At 41.8% G+C, this 11527-nt stretch overlaps 1 protein-coding gene across 5 annotated transcripts in view; it reads right to left on the bottom strand.

Annotated features, from left to right (window-relative positions):
* Positions 1–7236: 7236 nt before the first annotated feature.
* Positions 7237–11527, bottom strand: part of LOC100563814 (plasma membrane calcium-transporting ATPase 1) — a 46710-nt gene continuing 42419 nt past the window's right edge. For all 5 annotated transcript variants that reach the window (XM_062977496.1, XM_062977497.1, XM_016995278.2 and 2 more), the window contains one exon: positions 7237–11209. In XM_062977496.1, the coding sequence (XP_062833566.1) occupies positions 7865–11200 (3336 nt within the window). In that variant the 5' untranslated portion in view covers positions 11201–11209 and the 3' untranslated portion in view covers positions 7237–7864. The remainder of the gene's footprint in view (positions 11210–11527) is intronic.

The following is an 11527-nucleotide window of genomic DNA, read 5'->3' as shown; positions in this document are numbered from 1 at the left end:
GGAGTATCTTGCATTTGTCCCTGTTGGATTTCATTTTGTTAGTTTCGGCCCATCTCTCTAATCTGTTAAGTTCGTTTTTAATTCTCCTGTCTTCTTGAGTATTGGCTATCCCTCCTAATTTGGTGTTGTCTGCAATCTTTATGATCATGGCTTCTAACCCTTCATCTAAGTCATTAATAAAGATGTTGTACAGAACCGGGCCCAGCACGGAACCCTGCGGCACTCCACTCGTGACTTCTTTCCAGGATGAAAAAGATGCATTGGTGAGCACCCTTTGGGTTCGTTTGCTTAACCGATTACATCCACCTAACTGTAGTTTTGTCTAGCTCACATTGGAAAAAAGAGATCAGATTAGTCTTGGGTAATTTGTTTTTGATAAATCCATGTTGATTTAGCATTGACCGCATTTGTTTCTAAGTGTTTGCAGACCACTTCTTTAACAATCTGTTCCAGAATCTTGCCTGGTATCAATGTGAGGCTGACCGGAAGATAGGGATTACATTTGCCTTCCTCCAATCTGCTGGGACTTCTCCTTTTCTCCAAGAACTCTCAAAAATTATTGCCAGTGGTTCCGAAACAACTCTTGCTAGTTCCTTCAATACTCTTGGGTGTAGTTTATCTGGCCCTGGAGACTTGAATTCGTTTCGAGTGGCCAGGTATTCCTGGATGATTTGTTTCCCTATTTGGGATTGGATTTCCCCCAATCTTTCGTTCACTCCATGTTGCTGAGGTTGAGAATGGTTTTCTTTTTGTGAGAAGACTGAGGCAAAAAAAGCATTAAGTAGTTCTGCTTTTTCTCTGTCCCTATCCCCTGTCATTACCCCATCTTCTCCTCAAAGAGGCCCTACCGCCTCCTTGTTCTTTTCCTACCAGTGTAAGCAAAGAAGACCTTTTTCTTGTATTTAATGTCTTTGGTAAGCCTGAGTTCATTTTCCGCTTTACCCTTGCGAACCTTTTCCCTACAGGAGTTGGCTATTTGTTAGAATTTGTCTTTGGTGATTTCTCCCTTTTCCCACTTCTTGTGCATGTCTCTTTTGAGTTTTAACCCAGTTAGAAGTTCTTTGGACATCCATTCTGGCTTCTTCGCACTTGTCTTATTTTTATTTTTTGTTGGCACTGTTTGCATTTGCACTTTGAGTATTTCACTTTTGAAAAACTCCCATCCATCCTGAACTCCCGTTTCTTTTAGTATTGGTATCCACTGAATGCTGCTCAGTATTTCCTTCATTTTTTGGAAGTCAGCTCTCCCAAAGTCCAGAATGCAGGTTTGACTTGTCTTCGTTTCGGCCTTCCTTTGTATTGGAAACTGCAGGAACACATGGTTGCTTGCCCTTAAGGATCCGACCACTTCAACTGCATTGATCAGGTCCCCCATACTTCAATACTTTCCCTGTCAACTATTAGAGATCCACTTGTTTTTACAAAATTGGGAATTTTATAACAAACCAGAGGAGAATTTTGAAGCAGGTAAATTTTACTGCTGTTGAAGGCTTTCATGGCTGGAATCACTGGGCTGCTGTGAGTTTTTTGGGCTGTATGGCCATGTTCCAGTAGCATTTTCTCCTGACATTTCACCTTTATCTGTGGCTGGCATCTTCAGATATTCTGTTGTTGGTGGGGCAAGTGGGGTGTATATATATCTGTGGAATGTCCAGGGTAGGGGAGGCCCCTTCCACACAGTTTTATAAAACCCCACCTTACCTACTTTGAACTGGGTTATATAGCAGTGTGGACTCAGATAACGCAGTTCAAAGCATATATTGTGGATTATCTGACATGATATTCTGGGTTAGATGGCTGTGTGGAAGAGCCTGGAGAAATAACTCTTGTCTGTTTGAAGTGTGTGAATGTTGCAGTTAGCAACATTAACATTGAGTAGCCTTGCATCTGCAAAGTCAATCAGTGTGGGTATTTGCGTAGAGGTAGCCCAGTTGTTGTTGCCTAGAGGCATCCTTTGTTTGGGAGGTTTTAACTAGCACTTGGTTGTTTGCTGTCTGGAATTCCCCTGTTTTCTGAGTGTGGTTCGTTATTTACTGTCTTGATTCTGGCTTTTTTTAGTGCTGATAACCAGATTTTGTTTATTTTCGTGGTTTCTTCCTTTCTGTTGAAATTTTGCACATGCTTGTGGATTTCAGTGGCTTCTCTCTGTAGTCTATGACATGGTGGTTGTTAGAATGGTCCAGCATTTCTGTGTTCTCAAATAATATGCTGTGTCCAGGTTGGTTCATCACCAGGTTGGTGCTATAGCTGACTTCTGGTTGTATTAGTCTGCAGAGTCTTTCATGTTCTTTGATTCATGTTTCGGCGCTGCATTTGTTAGTCCCTACGTAGACCTTCCAGAGCGGCATGGTATATGGTAGACTCCTGCAGTTGTTAAAAAGGTAAAGGTAAAGGTTTCCCCTTACGTTAAGTCCAGTCGTGACCGACTCTGGGGGTTGGTGCTCATCTCCATTTCTAAGCCGAAGAGTCGGCATTGTCCATAGACATCTCCAGGTCATGTGGCCGGCATGACTGCATGGAGCGCCGTTACCTTCCCGCCAGAGCGGTACCTATTGATCTACTCACATTTGCATGTTTTCGAACTGCTAGGTTGACAGGAGCTGGAGCTAACAGCGGACACTCATTCCGCTCCCGGGATTTGAACCTGGAACCTTTTGGTCCGCAAGTTCAGCAGCTCAGCGCTTTAACACACTGTGCCACAGGGGCCCCCTGCAGTTGTTAGAGGACCTCTAACTTCTTGCTTCACTAGCAACAGAACCTCTGAGGCTGCTTGCCACAGATGCAGGTGAAACATCAGGAGAGAATGCTATTGGAATATGGCCATACAGCCTGAAAAACTCACAGCAACCCAAAGTTTACTGTTGCTTTGAAACAGTCTTTTTCAAAGCTGAGCTTTGAAAACTTGCTTCAGTTAGATCTGTGCTTAAGTAAAAGTTTAATAGAAACCAATTAGAAATATCATTTTGAATGGTGTGTTTAGTCACACAGTGTTTCAGAACAGAAAAAGGTTCTGCATTTTGAAACCAAACCTATCAAGAAAAAAAATCTTCCTACACAATATGGGTGAACTACCGTAATCTGGTGTTAGAGTGCCCTCCAGTGCTCTTTCAACAAATTGAAAATAAACTGTTGTAAACAATTGGGGTGCAATGGATAATTTGGGAGATAGTATGCTTTAAGGAAAAAGTGAAAGATCGCATTGCAGGTGGATTGATTAATAAAAGACAACATGGCCAAGAGTTTGCAAAATTGATGACTGGGAGCCCTGGAGGTCATGATGGCAAATTCTGATTTATATATTAAACATTTTGACTATAGACGTCTTGGAAAGTCAAAAAGAGAAATAAGTGGGTACGAAAGCAAATATATCTGAAGGTTTCCTAGAACTTAACATGAACAAACTAAGTCCCCTTCTACACTGCCATATAAAATCCAGATTATCTGCTTTGAATTGGATTATATGGTAGTGTAGACTCATATAATCCAGTTCAAGGCAGAAAATATGGATTATCTGCTTTGATAATCTAGATTATATGGCAGTATAGAGTAGCCTAAGGCTGGCATCCTTTTGGCATATCGTGAGAAAAAAAACCCCATGTTTGAATTTACTAGACCAGAGTAGGTCTGCTCATGAATGGGGCCGTGGTCGTCTCTCATTCATAGGGTCACCATAATTGAGATTAACTTTTTTTTTTTGCAAAAGCAACAAGCAGAGAATAAGTGACACATAAACAAAGAACACTGGCAGAAGACTCTGCCAGGGAACCACTGAAAAGGCCCTGTCTCTCATTCCCACCAGCGGCACCTGTGAGGCTGGTGGGACCAACAGGGCCTCTCCCAAAACTCTGAAATTACGTAATGGGTCATAGCGGGAGAAACGTTCGGACAAGTAAGCTGGGCCAGAACCGTTTAGTGCTTTATAGGCTAAATCCAGCACTCTGAATTGTGCTCAGTAGCTGATCGGCAGCTAATGGAGCTGACATAACAGAGGAGTGGTATGATCCTTGTATGCCACTCCAGTTATCAGCCTGGCTGCCTCCCATTGGACTAATTGAAGCTTCCGAACAGTCTTCAAAGGCAGTCCCACGTAGAGTGTGTTGCAGTAATCTAATTAGAATGTAACAAGAGCATGGACCACCGTGGCCAAGTCCGGCTTCCCAAGTTACGGGCTCAGCTGGCGCACAAGTTTTAACTGTGCGAAGGCTCCCCTAGCCACCGCTGAGACCTGGAGTTCCAAGCTCAACAATGAGTCTAGGATCTCCCCCAAGCTGCGAATCTGTGCCTTCAGGGGGAGTGTGACCCCATCCAGCACAGGCTGCAACCCTATACCCTGTTCGGCCTTACGACTGACCAGGAGGACCTCTGTCTTGTCTGGATTCAGTTTCAATTTGTTCGCCCTCATCCAGTCTGACACAGCGGCCAAGCACCAGTTCAGGACTTGGACAGCCTCCTTAGTGACAGGTGGAAAGGAGTGACAGAGCTGGACATCATCTGCGTACAGATGACACCGTACTCCGAAACTCCTGATGATCTCTCCCAGCAGCTTCATGTAGATGTTAAACAACATGGGGGACAGTACTGACCCCTGCAGGACCCCCACAAGACAATGGTTGTGGGGCCGAGCAGGTGTCCCCCAATATTTATTTATTATTTATTTTCTATATTTATATCCCACTCTTCTCACCCCGAAGGAGACACAGAGTGGCTTACAGACTATGGCAAAATTCAATGCCGCATTATACATACAAATAATACATATAACATCTCAAGTTATAAAACAGTTAAAACACATAAATGCAATAAAACAGTTTAAAAACATAGTTTCCCAATCACGTTCCCCGCCACAGGCCAAACATAAGCCTGCTAGTAAAAGTGGTCTTATGCGTTATTACCATGGGGTATGTGATATAAAGTGCTAGTGTAAAAGGTAAGCCCAGGGCTGAGCAAGGCAGCAAAGCTGGGTGGCAAATACTCCGCCCTCAGGGTCTCTCCTGCAGCAGGGCTCAACAGTAACACCATCTGGGACCAACCCTCCAGGAATGAGTGGAGCCACTGTAAAACAGTACCTCCAAGTCTCATGCCCGCGAGGTGTCCCAGAAGGATACCGTGGTCAACTGCTGTGAGGTCCAGCAGAACCAGCAGAGATACACTCCCCCTGTCCAGTTCCTGGATCTCTATAGGAGATACACATTATACCTGAAAATTAATTCATCATGTCTAATAAGTATTATGTTTGGAATATATAATGCATTTTTTCATGTCAGGAGTGATTTGAGAAACTGTAAGTCGCTTCTAGTGTGAGAGAATTGGCCGTCTGCAAGGACAATGCCAAGATGTTTGATGTTTTGCCATCAGCGCTCTCCCTGGGTTGGATTCGAACCGGCAACCTTCAGGTCAGCAACCCAACCTTTAAGTCATCAGTCCTGCCGGCATAAGGATTTAACCCACTGCGCCACAGGCTCCTATATATGTAATGCTTGACTTCATGATGGAAATAAAAAAAAAATCTATCAAACTGTTGGAAGGCCTGCTGCAATATATGGAGCCGAATGTTGGCCGGCAACAAAGGAAGCGGAAAGCCCCCTCGGTGTAATGGAGATGAGGATGCTACGACCTACAGCTGCCTATACTATACCCACAATGATGATATCCAGCGACGCTTTGGCATTGCTACAGTTGCTGACAAACTATGAGAATCACACCTCAGATGGTATGGTCATACCTTCCGAGGTGAAGATGAGTCCATTCGCAAGATTGCTCTTGATTTAGAAGTGCCTGGCAAGAGACAAAGGGGCGTCCGAAGCAACACTGGCTGGATACGCTGCACAACGATCTGAAAACTGCTTGCATACACCCTGATCAGGTGCACAACTGGTTGAAATGACATCAACAAACCAGTAAAGTAGACCCCGCCATCAATCGGGACAAACGCTGAAGAAAAAGAAGAAGAAGAAGTAATGCATGACTTGTGCTCATGCAGAATTTATTGGAAAAACTATGGGAAATTTTATATCCAGCTGTTTGGTGGTATTTGAAAATCTGGACCTTTTTTGTCAGTAAAATGCAAGGAAAACAACAACAAAAAAATATACAAGCCCCCTAGAAAACCAGGGAGATGCTTGGCTCCACTCCCATTATTTCACTGAGATCTGGGTGTATATGTTTAATATTAATGCCTTGCTCTCTGCGTGATATTTGAATGCACAGATACTTAAAGGGTGGCCTTAGACCAAAGGCCAATTCCAAGGCCTTCAGAAAATTCCACCGCCACCCCATACTCTCTGTCCCCTTCATATTTTGAAATTGTTTTAAACTATTTCTATCTTCAAAAGAAACCCCTTTTTCCTCTAAGGGGTGCTAGATGCAGTATTATCTAACAGAGGATGCATGGCCATCTGTCAGGGGTGCTTTGAATATGATTTTGCTGCTTGTTGTCAGGGGATTGGATGGCCTACGAAATCTCTTACAACTCTATGATTCCATGATTCTATGCCTACCTCATGCATACATTTCCAATTATATATTAGAAATTCCCTTGTGTTCAACAACTGTTATAAACAGGAAGGGTAGAAGGAGGGCTATTAGTTGGCAGTGTCATCTCCGGCCCATCCTCTGTTTGGATATCTTAAATCAAGAAATAGCTTTCTAACATCTACAGAGATACTCGTGGGAACACCTCAGCAAGCAAAAGTGGCAGGCTAAAACCTGGAACCTCAACCCATAGCTGATACTGGATGAGAGACTACTCCCTGAGCACAGAGAAGACTGGGTGACCTGGAAGGTGCTGAACAGACTGTGCTCTGGCACCACAAGGTGCAGGGCCAATCTTCAGAAATGGGGCTACAAAGTGGAGTCCACGACATGCGAGTGTGGAGAAGAGCAAACCACAGACCACGTACTACAATGCAGCCTGGGCCCTTCCACATGCTCAATGGAGGACCTTCTTAACATCGACACCAGAGGTACTCAAAGTGGCTAGCTTCTGGTCAAAGGACATTTAATATAATGCCAAGTTTTTTTTCTAACTTTGTTTTTAAATACATTATAAATGTACCCTCAATTTGCTTCTGGCATGATAAATTAATAGTTGGCATAAAATGTTAAGATAATATCTATCTTGGTAGACCTGTTTATGATAATTAAAAATCATTGTATTGAGGGAATTTTGTCACACGAGCAACCATTATTTTGGTACATCTGAGTTCTTCTATTTCTATTATTAAACGACAACAAGTAAAGCGTTTTAAACTTTTTTTATTGTTGAATAATCTTTATAAGCAACTATGAAAACAGGCAAATAAACAATTCCTTCTTTTAGCCAGATCCACCCCTTTTGCATAGGAATCACAGCCCAGCTTAAAGAAAGGGTTCAAATTACTTGGAGAAGATGGCGTATTTCCAGACAGGAAATCAAAGCCCTAGGGCAGCTCAGCCAATTTGTATCAATCATAAATATGAACAGCAGCAAAAGAAAAAAAAAGAGAGACTATACAGTTTAACTATTATTATTTATATAATAAATCACATTTTAAATGAATACATTTAAAACATTCAGGACATATCTTTTGGCTTTATCACTCACTTTTTTTGAAAACCCTTTAAAATAAGCAATTCAATGTTCAAGATCTATAAAGGCTGCAAAGATAAGGCTCAGATGTATGAAGAAAATTTGACTGGATTTCTTACTGATTTCTCATGCTAACTCCCCGTCCCCCACCTATATTCTGTAGAAAAAATATCCCTGCTTTGTTAAGTAGTTTCAAGGTGTGTGTCAATGACTGCTACAAAACAAAACCTCATCTACTTCTTAATGAATATATGAATACTTTTGACATGCAGATTCAATAACACAGAAAAGGAAAGTTTAGGCCCTCAATTCCTGTTCCTCTAGACAGTGTTTAATGTTAGCTACTGACTGCACATCTGAGTAGAGAGAAGCCCTAAATGCTCTCACTACTCTACACTGAACCCGTATCCTCTTTAAGCTCCTGCACCACAAAATTTGACTGCGGCGCAGCTCCTGCTCCCCATAGTCAATCTCTGTGGCATTGTCACAACCTTCTTCTGATTCACAATCTTCTGTTTCTGGGGGGGCATCACCAACCTCCTTCAACCACCGCAAATACTTGGTTGGGATAGTTGTGATTACCTGTCCCCACAGTAAGGTCCCAATGCCAAAGAAGACTGACCACAGCCATTGATCTAGTGTAAGCTCTGCACAGCTAAAAGGTAGCCCTCCGAACTGAACAATGAGAATCTGTACAATTAATGTTCCTACAAAAACACAACAAAAAATGATATTTGTGAATATTCCTGAAAATACATTCCTTTCTCCATGAATCTTTCGAGCATTGACTTCATTACAGATCTGCATCATCACAAATGTATTAAATATTATAGTGTAATGTTGAGTAGGTGGGGCCTCCAATGGTGATATTCGCCCATTTTCAATATCAAATAATCTTTCCCCTGCAAACACAAGTGTAAAGACAATTACAAGCTGATATATGGCATGGAGCATGATATTTTTCATCATTGTGCGGGAGATGAGGGGCTTATTTCTACCATAAGGCTTCCGTTTCAGAAGGTCCTCTGTTGGCTGTTCTGTTGCTAAAGCAAGAGAAGCAAATGTGTCCATAATGAGATTGACCCACAGCATCTGAACAGCCTTCAGAGGAGAATTGTGGGTGACAAACGCACCTATAAAAGAAACAATCACTGCTACCACATTGACAGTAAGTTGAAACTGAAGAAATTTGGAAATACTATCATATACATTTCTGCCCCACATAACTGCTTTAACAATGCTTGAGAAGTTGTCATCTGTCAGAATGATATCAGATGCTTCTTTAGCTACATCTGTTCCAGCAATACCCATTGCAAAGCCAACATCGGCTTTTTTTAACGCAGGCCCATCATTAGTGCCATCACCAGTCACAGCTACCACTTGCCTCTGTCCTGTGTTACTGTTAATGATCCCCGCTACGAGGTTGTATTTGTCAGTAGGTGAGGACCTTGCAAGCACACAAAGTGTAGGCCAAATCTTGTCAATAAGTTCTTGTTTTATCTTTCCATCTGCACCGCGTATTTGTTTGTTAAACTCAGGCCCTTCTAAGCATACAAATGTCTCCCCAGGTCGAATAATGCCACATTTGGCAGCTATTGCACGAGCTGTGTCAATGTTGTCCCCTGTGACCATGCGCACAACTATGCCAGCATTTTGACATTTCTTTATTGCGTCAGGAACCTCTGGCCTAACGGGATCTTCAATACCTACAATTGCAATACAGGTCAAATCACTGATTACAACTTCCTCATCATCCCATACCGAGAAATCTGTTTGGTCATAGCCAACTGGGAAATCTTTGAAAGCTAGACATATGGTTCGGAGTCCTTCAGATGCCATTGGTGCAATCACATTTTTAATCACATTTTCCCTATCTTTTTTTGAAAAGGGGGCAGGCTTTCCGACAGCATTCAACAATCGGTTGCATTTTTGAAGGAGTATTTCAGAAGCACCCTTGGTGAACATTGTAAAACTATTATTTTTATTTTTCAAAACAGTGCTCATAGATTTCCGCCTAGAATTGAAGGTATAGACTTTATACAAACTATCTTCTGGTATCTGAGTTCTTACAGCCTCATAGTCCAGATATAATTCTAGAAGCAAACCAAGTAAGGCACATTCTGTTTTATTGCCAATTTGGCAAGGTAGCCCTCCTTTCTTTTCAGGAGGGAGTATTTTGGATGTATAACCACAATTGACAGAAATACCTTTAAGCAAATAATCCAGCACGGTTAGATTAATTAATTCAGGTGCAGGGACTATTTTGTAGTGTGTCCCGCCAATGAAAATCTGGACTACTGTCATCCTGTTCATGGTTAAAGTGCCTGTTTTATCTGAACAGATTGCTGTTGCATTACCCATAGTTTCACACGCATCCAGATGTCTCACTAGGTTATTATCTTTCATCATTTTCTTCACGGAGTAGGCAAGTGAAATGGTGACTGCAAGTGGAAGGCCTTCTGGCACTGCGACAACCAAGATTGTAACACCAATAATAAAGAACTTTACAATATATTGTACATAAACTGGTGTGCACTCAGCAGTCCAGGTACGCTTATCAATCCAAAATGTTTGAATAGAAAAAGAGGCCATAAGGACAAAAACAGTGATTATAGCCATTGCCAGACCTGCTTGGCCAATTTGAACGGCTAATCTTGTGAGTTTTGCTTGTAAAACTGATTTTTCCTTTTTGTGCTCAGTTGATTTCTTTGCCGTTTCATGCTTTTTCTCATCCCCGGTTTTCTCAGGGCCCTGGGTCTTTTTAGGTGTTACGGTGTCTTCATTTTTTTCATTTCCAACTCCAAGTAAGGTGAGGATAATTCCTGTTTGTGAATTTACACCTACAGCGGTAATAACCATTTTTCCAGAGCCTTCCATTACATGGGTGCCTGAAAGCAACATGGGGTCCTTTAGCAGAGACTTTTTGACATGATCTGATTCCCCTGTGAGAGCGCTTTCATCAACTTTCAGATCATGCCCTTGGAGAAGCAAACCATCAGCTGGCAAAAGGTCACCATATTTGATCTGAGCAATATCTCCCACAACTAAGTCAGCTACTAATACCTGTGTTAGTTCCCCGTTCCTGATGACAGAATACTTCTGTTCACTTTCAATACGACTCTGCAATCCTCTAAATTGTTTTTCTTTACTCCAGTCATTGAAAGCTGTAACAAGTACAACACACATGACTGATAATAGTATTGCAGCACCTTCAATCCAGTCAGCCTCCCATTCTTCATAGTCCTCTTCAACTTCATCTGAGTGACATTTTCGAAAACTTCCTCCTGGGGGATTATAAAATGAAAGTCCCAAGGATACGACGGCTGCAATTTCCAAAATACACAGTGTTGTGTCTTGCAGTGCTTCCCATACTAATTGTAGAAATGTTAGAGGTTTCTTAGGTGGTATAAAGTTTATCCCAAATACAGCTCTCCTAACGTCTATTTCTGCTTGGGAAGCAGATATCCCTATTGAAGGAGATGTGTGCAGCCGTCTACAGATTTCCCAAGTGTCACCATATTGCTCCTTAATTTTTTTCACTGCTTCTTTTTTTCGATATTCCATTAATGTCCGCAATTCCGTGAGAGTGATTTTGAAGTCTTCTGCTGTCAGAGGGACTGGAGTCACCAGCATGATGGTTTCCTGTAATATACAATGACAGTCCAGAAAATTTTGAGAACACAGGAGGCTGAATATCTTCCTACTCTGTATATACCTATTCCAAGATTTGCACTATTTTCAAAAAGAAATAGCATTTCATAAAAGGTGTGAAAGCAAGTGAAATGTAGAATTTTACAGCTATTGAGCCATCTCTTTTTTTACTAATGAATAAAAGATGGAATAGACACTGTAGCAAACATCGTATGTATTATTAAGGGAGGACCCAATAGAAACCATATTCAGGATATTTTATTACTGTTTTAAGAAGCAAATGGGAATTGTACAATGGGACTTTGGAGA

This window comes from Anolis carolinensis, chromosome 3 (genome assembly GCF_035594765.1).
Source record: "Anolis carolinensis isolate JA03-04 chromosome 3, rAnoCar3.1.pri, whole genome shotgun sequence".
NCBI classification, from domain to species: domain Eukaryota; kingdom Metazoa; phylum Chordata; class Lepidosauria; order Squamata; family Dactyloidae; genus Anolis; species Anolis carolinensis.
The sequence above is the reverse complement of the archived record's forward strand: the minus strand, read 5'-3'. Positions and strand labels throughout refer to the sequence as shown.